This window comes from Syngnathoides biaculeatus, chromosome 17 (genome assembly GCF_019802595.1).
Source record: "Syngnathoides biaculeatus isolate LvHL_M chromosome 17, ASM1980259v1, whole genome shotgun sequence".
NCBI classification, from domain to species: domain Eukaryota; kingdom Metazoa; phylum Chordata; class Actinopteri; order Syngnathiformes; family Syngnathidae; genus Syngnathoides; species Syngnathoides biaculeatus.
In genome coordinates, this window is record NC_084656.1 from 23,210,989 (window position 1) to 23,221,553 (window position 10,565).

The following is a 10,565-nucleotide window of genomic DNA, read 5'->3' on the forward strand; positions in this document are numbered from 1 at the left end:
AGCTAATGAATGATCGAAGGTAATGACAAACGTTTGGCAAAAACAATTTCCTGTAAGTTGACAACTGTTCATTTTTCTTCTTATTATTTTATTACTAATGATTGATCGTTTGGCTAAAGGTAATGATAGATGTTTTAGAACTGGCACCAGTAATTTATTAGTTAGTCATTTGTGAATTTTATGTACTTAGACATAGTTAATTTACAAGTGGCTCGTGAAATTTTCAAAACGTGCACATTTTCCACGTCGATTTTTCTGACGTGAGAGTGGAGGCTCGCGATTGATTGGTTTAAAAGTCGCGACTGCGCCGCTCGCTCAGCCAATCGGATGTCTTTCGGAGGGCGGGGCCAACTTGTTGACAGCGGCTTGTGGTGTCGCCGCCACTGCGCAGGCGCAACCCGGCGGACGAAGATGGTGCTCATCAAGGAATAGTGAGTCTGACTGACGTCTTGGGACTTTTTTTTTTTATCCCCTTCTAATCGTTGCTTTGGCGCATTTTCATCCATTTCGGGGCTTATTAGCGAGAGGCGAGGACGCGGCGTGTTTCCTTGCGTTTCCCGAGCCCGAATGCTGAAAAAAAAGGGCCGTTTACAAGCGGACTGGATAACGGGATACCGGTCTTTTTTCTTTTTTTCTTTTTTCTTTTTTTTTTTTTTAGGCGTTGCTAGCGCCGGAACGCTATTGCTAGCTACTTTGGGGGCTAATTAGCCTCCTATTCAATAAGAGTCCCGTAGAGAAAGGGGGGAAAAACACGCACACGGCCCGACATTTAAGTGTTTAGCATTGACGCGTAGGCGTGCTAACCTCGCATTGTTCAGTTAGTATCCCGTTATAGCCCCAAAGTGGCGTAATGTTAAGCTTTTGAGGTACAGATTAAGGCTACATCGGATTTAGCAGGCTAGGCTAGCAGCGGAGCACTTCCCTCGCAACCCCCCCAACGCAGACGTCGTTCCGTCCGTCAACGACCCGAAACAAGTACGGGAATGCCCGCCGACGCTTTTGCTAAGGACATTTGCTCACGGAGGACGCGGCAATTGGCCTGCTACTCTGTGGCGATTAATAGCACGGCCCAGCGTTTGAACTACTGACACGACATGCAACTAACTCGATGATTAACTAGCTAATCATTGGGAGTCGTGGCGCAGAGATTTGAGCTATTTCTAGTAGCTGAATCTAATGCAATGCACGCTTGCTCCTTGCCAAAACAAATGTCACGAATGTAGTTGGAACCGCAATCAAAATTTGCCACTCAAATGAAGTGACTTCCTTTTGTACGACCTGAGTTTCCAAACAAAGGCTCTGTTCTTAAAATTGTAGATGGCAGTTTTGTCAATGTCGCAGTCAGGGTAAAACTCTGTCATCTAGTTTATTGCGCTAGCTAAAGACACGACAGACATTTGTGCTGTGTAGCGTTTGGCTGGAAAAAAAAATGGCCTTTTTAAATGCAATATATGGTTACAACATGCGACACGAAACGCACAATTTTCCAATGGACAGGTTTCCAATTTCACCATCTTGTGGGTCACCGCCACCCGTGGACCAATCGGATAAGCTAGCGATAGAAAAAAACTTCACGCTTCACATATCACCTGCGATCTTTGACCTCTACGACACACAAGATGGCGTAATTGGAAACCCATCTATATAATTTTAATTGTATGAAAATCTCTTCATCTCTGGCAAAGTGACCTTACTTTTGTGGAAAGTGTGTTGGCAAACGGAGGCTCCGTGCACAAAATGGTCACTAATCGGTGTCACAGTCAGATGCTGTTTTGTTGCTCATTCTCGGGTGTTGGAAGTCGCGGGCCGGCGTGTTGCTCCACTTTTTCCTCGGGGCTGTTTCGACTGTCAAACCATATCAATGTTTCACCACCTCATTATAGTACGACAAATTGATGGATCATTTGTGCTGAAATCAGAAGGCAAGGATAATTTGTTCCAGTGACTGTAAAAAGTTTTGGTTACAAAAAAAAAAACATTTGGTACAAATGGTTTTCTTTGTTGGGCCACCTAAAATGGTGTGGCGCCTCTGATGCGGCCCATGGGCCTTGAGTTTGACACCTTTTGTTAAATATACTGAGAGCTTTAAACAAATTCCCAATCGTGCATATAAGATTAGTTGACTCGTCATGGAAAATGTTCACGTGCATATTACACAATAAGGACTGCATATTTGAGTGGCATAAGATCTGAGAATATTTATGGTGCGGCTGTTGTCCGGCATCTTATTGGCTCCACGTCCATAATTTGGTGTAGAAATGTGAAGTAAATCAGTGAAAGTAGTTTGAAGATGCTTTGTGTGCGCGTCCTTTGTTTAGGATGAGTTGAGATGGATTTATTTTGTTTTTCATGCTATGCATCATTTGAATTGCGAGCATTACAATAACGGCCCACTTTTTGTTTTGTGTCTGCAGCCGTGTGGTGTTGCCCATTTCTGTCGAAGAGGTGAGTGTCAAGTTCCGTTGCATTCGAGAAAGACGGGGAAATGTTCAATTGTCTGGTCGGTTGGATTTCGTCCAGTCAATAGCGTCACGTTTTCATCTTGTTTCCGTGCTGACTAATTCCCGAAAGACCAAAAGAGCACGGCAGATGCCTAACGGAGTCAAACTACCACACGAAACACTGACATTGGTTTTGGTTGTGCGAAAGGAGGAACTTGTGCCATTTAAATAAATAAATAAATAAAAATAATAATAATAATTCAAATTTATTTATGCTTCCAGTGACCACGCTGTTATGATTGTCGAGTGAGTCGGTGTGACCCGCTGGATGTTTGATCGCCAAAAATAATTGAAAGATTTCATCATCAAACTGGAGCACAAAAATTGGGGCAGCGGACTAAGTTTTAATGTGAACATTTTTTTAATTATAGATGTTCCAAAATATAGAATGTAGATTTTTCGGGGTCAGTTTGACTCACCCCAAAATGTAGTTTAAAAGTAAAAAAAAAAAAAAAAAAATGTCTAATAGCAAAAATGAAAATATAAGGCCAGGGGTAGATTTACCATAGCACATTTGTACTTTAATAATTCCCATGATTATTCCTGGGGGGGGAATCTATTTGACCCACAAAATCGTTGATTCAATGCAGCGCGGCGCACGTTTGGAAAATGATCTTATTTACCATGAATGGCATAAGTTTTTATAAACCTATTCATGTTAAGTCCTATTAAAAAGGAAACATTTCCAATTTGTACATCAAAAGTTTTCAGGTTAATCCGACCCTGGAAATTCTCCATTTTTGGAGGTCAACTAGGAAGGATTCGGTTCTTTGGGCACAAACGGGATCGGTGACAATTTACGGAGACTTGAGAGGTCAATCAGGGAAGCATTTTGAAAATGAAATTCTTTCCGGACAAATGGAAGCAAAAGCCGAGCTGCCTTTTGCGCATTCCTCCGCCAGTATCAAGTGGGCCAACTGTACTCGGTGGCCGAGGCCAGCAAGAATGAGACGGGCGGCGGCGAGGGCATCGAGGTCCTCAAGAACGAGCCCTACGAGGAGGACGGCGAGAAGGGGCAGTTCACGCACAAAATCTACCACCTCAAGAGGTCTTTTTTTTTTTTTTTTTTTTTTTGCACTTCTCACCCCCCCCCCGAGGGGGCCGACGTCACGCTCACCGGGGTCTTTGTCTCTCGCCCCCCCTCCCGCAGTAAAGTCCCAGGATACGTGAGGATGCTCGCGCCGGAGACGGCGTTTGTTTTTCACGAAAAGGCTTGGAACGCTTATCCCTACTGTCGCACGGGTAAGTCAGCTGACGCACGCGATGATGTAATTGAATTGTGTTAGACTGCGTCTGGGGGGGGGGGGGGGGCATCGTTTTAACGTTTTCAATTGTCCAGATAAGACATTATTGCTCCCGCGGCAGGGAAGCGCACTGGCTATACGTTCTTCATGTAGCAAATGGCAACTTTTGTTGGGTTCCAAATTCTTCAGGGACTTTTGTACTTTATAGGCAATAAATTCTGCATTTGAAAACGGGCATCAAGTGTCGTATAAAATGCATGTTTGTGTCTTTTGAACGTGCTCAGTGACGAGACTAACGGCTCTTTTGTTGTGCTTTTTCTCCCGCTGCAGTTGTGACGGTGAGCGTCATCCTCGTCCCTCGCGACGAGCGTTTTGGGGCCGCGGCGGTCGGAAGCGAGGCGGCGGCGGCGGCGGCTCTCTAAAACGTCTTATTGCATAATTGGATTGAGCGATAAATCCCGGCCTCCGTTCACGGCGAATCGCTCGGCTTAGATCGGCGACACCTGTCGGCGCTGATTTCTGCCTGCTGACGTCACATTTATTCTATACGCACGCACAAAAAATACGACTGCGCTCTCGTAAAAGAGGACTTTATTCTTGGCTCGTTAAATTACAAGTTGTTATCAGTTTATGACCTATGCTCATGAAAATAGGGCTTTTCATATTGGTTAGAGCACTGGTTTGATAAACCAGGGGTTGTGGGTTCGTATCCCACTGGGGCCTCCACTCCCTGAGAAGGCTTGCGTCAGGAAGGGCATCCGGCGTAAAAATTGTGCCAAACATATAGGTGCGTTCATCTGAGATGACACGCTGTGGCGACCCCGAAAGGGACAGGCCGAAAGAAACTTACTTTTATATTCTTTCAAAATAAGACTGCGCATCTAAAATATTGAACTTTATTCCTGTCTCGTTTTGCCATCAAAATGACTGTCATCTGATTAGATTTATTTTTGCAGCTTTATTTTTGAAGGCGTAAAAATCAGATTTTCTTTCAAATTTATTCTTGAATAATCGGATTGCAAATTTTTTTTTCTGAAAAAGTATGACTGTTCTCGTTGGATTAGGAAAAGAACATTTTCAGAACATGACCTTATCCTCATAACATTGAATTTGACTTATCTAAACAGATGCTGCTAAAATCAAGACCCTTTTCATAAGAATGTAATTATGATTTCTCAAAAAATGGGATTTTTGCCAGATTTTTTTTCTTTTTCTACTCAACGTGTAGGATTTTCTCAGCAAATTAGTCGGCGTACATATCCTCAAATGACTTTTTTTTCCCTCAAAAATGACTATTCACCTCAGATTACTTTTGTGTTTGGAAAAAAAAAAAAAAAAAGATAGTTTCCAGTTAATTTTTTTGGTCAAAAAATACATTTTCTTAGTAAAAGGATTGACTGATATTCTCCCAAGATGACCACCCTCCTTCTATTATCATTGTTGTCTCTAAAAAAATAATTGTTTTTTTTTTCTTTTTTTTCGGATAACATATAATTTTTGGTGGGGAGGATGCTCAAAAAGTAAGTTTATTTTCTAAAAATAGGAATGAAAAAGTAATAATAAAATCTCCTGCAACGTACGGCCGGCCTCATTCTGGTAGGATTGCAAAGTTTTTCTCGTCACAAAACGCCGACTTGATTGTCGGGACGTTTGGGATGAACGCTGCGTCGACGCCGACATCTGGCAAGGCAAAACTCACGTTCGTTCCTCTCCTGCCCCGCAGAACGAATACATGAAGGACGACTTTGAGATCAAGATCGAGACGTGGCACAAGCCCGACTTTGGAACGGTCGAAAACGTGAGTCGAGCCCGCGGAGGCCTTCAGACGCCCGCCGAAACGCGCGCTCCCACATTTCCCATGATTCCAACTTGGCTGTCGTGCGTGGCAGGTGCACGACCTGGACGAGCCCACGTGGAGAACCGTGGAGGTGGTTCCTATCGACATCGCCAACAAAGAGGAAGTGGCGCCGGGGGTGAGTCCTCAACACATGCCGACTCTTTTTTTTTTTTTTTTTTTTTAATTTTTTATTTTCAACAGGAACACCGAAATTAACATCTCAAATTTACAAGAAAAGTCATCATCTTGAGAACCAAATTTATGTTGATTTTCTTTGTTTTATTGCTCAACTCAATTTTACGGATAAAGCAACTGCACCTGAAACAAAGTGCCGTGCCGTAATAAAAAAAAAAATGAAATATAACTCTCTTTAAGTAAAACATCATTGAAGATAGTTAAGAGACGAGATTCCAGTAAAACCACCCCAAAAATAGTCAGAGGAAAAAGTTGTCATTACAGGATTTTTTTGCAGAGAAGAAAGTTTGAGTATTGCTAGAATGAAGTATATATTTTCTATTGGGGGGGGGGGGTTTGCAATCATGTATGGATATATATATATATATATATTGGTGGGAAATTTATGAATATTAAAACTGCAATCGTGGTTTTCCCCCTTTGAAGCGGTGCTCCTCACATAGTGGGGGGGTGATTTGGCGTACTCGAATGACGTGTAATTGCAGATCCACAGCAGTAGATGGCAGTGTAGCTTGCATTTTATTTTATTTTTTTTTGCTTTTTGAGTATTTGCGCTTTTTTTTTTATGTTTTTATCTTTCAGGGAAATTGATGCACTTTGGTTTCTTTTTTTTATTTTGGATTGCGCTATAATCTGTCTTTTCTACTTGAATGTTCATAAGGATTTGATCATCATTTATGTATAATGTCATATAGACGTGTACTGGTGGCGGGCGCTGTTCATAAAAGAAAAGCCCTTCCGGGCTCCCTTCTAAGGCCCCTGACATTGTGCCGCTTACATCACCTTTCCGCTGGTTGTGGAGGTTTTGGGGCCATATGGGGGGACCCCCCCCCCCCCCCACACACACACACACACGCCTTTTGGAGCTGTAGTTTGTCACACGAGTTTGAGCCCAGTAATGACTTAACTGGCTGAAGCCGGGAGGTGCGACTTAAGCGCCTGCTCCATCTGCTGCAGGCGCTCCACACGCCTTCCCGGCGCTGACCTGCCGGATTAAAACGGCATCAACAACAAAGAACCCATTTGAGCCTCTCTGTTGCGTTGGCAATTTTTTTTTTTCTCAAGGCATAGTGGCGAGGCGAGGTCTACACGTCGTCGTTCAAATGGCAGATTTTGATTTTGGCAATGTAAAAAATGAGGCCCAGTTAAAACTTTCGATTTGTGCCGTGGACGACGTGACTACAAGTCCTGGAGATGTATGCTGCCGTGCGTAATAGAAACGTTTTTTTGTTTTTTTTTTTTTTGTTTGTTTGCATATCAAGTCAGCATTTGATGGTCTTTCCTTGCAGGACTACAAAGCGGAGGAAGACCCCTCCCTGTTCCGCTCCGTCAAAACCGGAAGAGGCCCCCTCGGCCCCGAGTGGAAGGCAAGCCGCACGGCCAGCAGATGCTGAGGTTTTTTTTTTTTGTTTTGTTTTTTGTCCTTTTTGTCGTTGACGCCGTTTGTTGTGCGGCGGCGCGCAGAACGAGCTGAAGACGGACTGTCCGTACATGTGCGCGTACAAGCTGGTCTCCGTCAAGTTCCGGTGGTGGGGCTTCCAGACCAGAGTGGAGAACTTCATCCACAGGGTAAAGGCCAGATCTGGGCATCTTGAGCTTGCGCTTCCTTCCACTTGCACTTCCTCCCTGCTTTTGTGTCCACAGCAAGAGAAGCGCATCTTCACCAACTTCCACCGCCAGCTCTTCTGCTGGGTGGACAAGTGGGTGGGTCTGACCATGGAGGACATCAGACGCATGGAGGAGGAGACCCAAAGAGAACTGGAGGAGGTAAAGAACGCCTCCCGCCGCTCCCCCGCCAGAAGGTCCCGGCGTTAACCTTGCAATGTCACGTTAGATGCGCCAGAAGGGCGACGTGCGAGGCACCTCTGCGACAGACGAGTAGACGCCGTCGCTGTAGTCAAACTCTAGAGGCGGGCTGAGTAAGTCACGCGCGGAGACGACGCGCCGGCCGCCGCCTGCATGGAGAGCGCCGTGCTCTTTGTCTGTCCTTCATTGCGCTTCTACCGCCTCTTCGTCATCGTTCGCATCCTGCTGGGTTTCACGTTCGTTTCCCCCCCCCCCCCCCCTTTTTTTTTTTTTTTTTTTTTTTTTTTGGTCCAGGTCACGGTTGTATTGCTAGCATGTTAACATTTGCTGTGTTTACAACCTCGAGGCAATCTCGCGTGATCACCCAAAAACGGAGAGAAAGGACATTTCCGTGTTTGTCAGAAAAGACCAAAAAACGACATCGAGTCGGGCCCTTCTTTTGATTCCCGCCTCTCGTTCGTCAGTCGCGCGGCTGTGTTCCGTTCGTCTGAAATGTACAGTTAAGTAGACGGCTTTTCCCGCGCACTTTTAAAAATTTGGGGCGTAAGTATTGAATGTAGTCAACATTTGCGGTTGTTGGCCCCGACCCATTTTGGACCCCGTTTATTATGGGACAACTCCGACCGAGGGATAGTTTCATAGAACCTAAAATATTCTGGCGTCGGACGTCCTCGGTCGCGAAGGGGCCACGTTGAACCAAAATTGGCCCGATTGCCCCTTCGCAGAACTTTCATTTGCCTTCCTTTAGGTGCCGCTTTGACCGAACTGGTTGCATTTGTCACCACTTGTCGTTTGTCGTGCCTTCTCTGTCACCGATTGCCGCTTTGTACATTTCACCACATATTTGTCCCGCCTGAAATCTGTCGTGTATCTATTTTCATTCATTTTTTTCTTTTTCCCATTTCAGCTGCGTAAAACCGGTCCGATTCGAGGCACCAGTGCCGCTCACGAGCAATGAGCCAAACCACCCTGACCCTCTCTTGACGATGTCATCGGAGACACGCCCACCACCGGGAGGGGAAGTGGCCCCGGTTTCCCCGCTACTGTACAGACCCCCTCCCTCCTCTGCTCCACTCCAACAACAACAACAACTGGTTTTGCATATATCTTAATTCTATATCCACGTTCACAAAGACCAAAAAAAAAAAAAAAAAAAACCCTCCTCTTTGCACAGATGTAATTTGCCTGTAATGTAAATGATGGCGGTTCCGACGGACGGGCTTCGTTTTTACTCTGGCGTTGGAGCCTTTTCAATTGACCATTTGGAGACGAATGTGGTTTTTAGACGTCGACGAGGTCCTCGCGCAGCCGTTGGACCAGTTTTATTCCGACCCCCCCCCCCCCCCCATTGTTGTTGTTCTCCGTGTTTGTGTGTACTACAACACAGTATTTGTCCGTGTTGTTGAAAGACCCCCTCCCCCCTTGCTCTCCTGTCTTAGCGTCCGTCCCCCCCCCCCCCCCCGGGGTCCATCGCCGGCCGTGCGAATGATGTCACGCGCACGGTTTTATTTCCATCAGTGTCCTGGGACGGTGGGTAACTGCACCGTTACTTTCTCGCAAGTATTCCCCTGTTGCATCGGTCGATTTTTCAAGTCGAGGCCCGTTCGAGCCGAGTTGGCACCCAAAAAAGTCCGACAGTGTGCTCAAATGTTTACTCGCGGTTGGCACACTTCCCTTCCTCGAGCGCACTTGCAAGCGGCACATTACAAATAAATGCGACTATTCAAAACGTTACACAGTATTTCGTTTTTTTTTTATCGTCGGCATTAGAACGTGGATTGGTTTCACCAAAAGGATTCCGAAGAAAAGTTTTTTGTGGGTTAAGAAAACCCGTCGAGCGCAACGGCGACTTTAACGCTAATGCTTGCTTTTGTGCCACTTCAAAAAAACAAGAAAACAAAAACTTTTCATGGCAGTACGGTATCATTTATTCGGAGATACCATAAATGGCGACCTCAAGTGGACAAATAAAACACCTGCACCTTAAGTGCAGTTAGCAAATTGTTGAAATGTAAATATCAAAGTTCTATATAATAAAATGATTAGTGGATACTTTGGGGAATTCATTTTCTGTGCTTTTTCTGGAACGTAACCCGTACTGTAATCGAGGCTTTACGGTATCCGAGCAACGCAGCACGCCCAGCACCCAACTTGCCGCATGACTAGAGTTGAATGTCGTTTTATTTATTACTTTTCTTTTTTTTTTTTTTGGTTTGTTTTACGTTATTGTACACTCACTGGCTTTACCACAATTCAAGCACTTCTCCCTAAGATGACACACACGTACTTCGACATACGCTTGAGTGTAAGGTGCCAAAACTTGACTTCCAACGTTGGCGTTTCTCTGAGTCATAAACGTGACCAGCTGAGATTCTTTGCCTAATCGTCGTCTTCTACGCAAAAGTTGTGCCGATCTCACATTTCACAAGTGACGCAACGCCGCCATCCGCGGGCACTTCTAGAAATGAATCCTCGGACACTGTTGGAATGGCCGAACTCTCCGGGACGAATGAGCTCGAGCAGCGTGCGCGTCGAGCTCCACGCCGCAGATGGACGTAGCGACGCGCGCGGCTGCGTTTTAACGAGCGACCGTCGCTGGCTAACCGGCTAAAAACCTTTTGAAGTCGTGCTGTTTGTCATAAGTGTACTTTTCAGACGGTAGCATTTTCATGTGTGGTTTCAGAGCGTATCACTAACATAGCTAACCCGCGCGCGCGCGAGGCCTGACAAAAGAAACTAGCGCCAGGGTCTTGTTTCTTTGTCATCTGATAATCGCGTGTGTTGCTCCAACTGTCATCGAAGTGTACTGTGGAAACTGACTTTATTCCATATCCTGGATGTCCAGCATCAGGTTCATGTACTAGTATTCTCAATGTCCTCACGAGTCAGACGAGTAGTCTTCCCCCCCCCCCCCCCCCACCACTGCTAGTGCTAGTTTGGGGTACTATTACAACATTAAGCAGGACGTGGATACAGCATTGA

General features: G+C 45.3%; 1 protein-coding gene across 1 annotated transcript; it reads left to right on the forward strand.

Moving 5' to 3' along the window:
- Positions 1–356: 356 nt before the first annotated feature.
- On the forward strand, positions 357–9,317 carry pitpnb (phosphatidylinositol transfer protein, beta). The gene is made up of 12 exons (XM_061801620.1): positions 357–431; positions 2,415–2,445; positions 3,404–3,549; positions 3,652–3,743; positions 4,076–4,083; positions 5,469–5,543; positions 5,635–5,718; positions 7,067–7,144; positions 7,242–7,346; positions 7,422–7,544; positions 7,612–7,696; positions 8,491–9,317. Exons 1-11 carry the CDS (start codon positions 412–414, stop codon positions 7,657–7,659), a joined length of 810 nt encoding a protein of 269 aa, XP_061657604.1. The 5' UTR covers positions 357–411; the 3' UTR covers positions 7,660–7,696; positions 8,491–9,317.
- Positions 9,318–10,565: the final 1,248 nt, after the last annotated feature.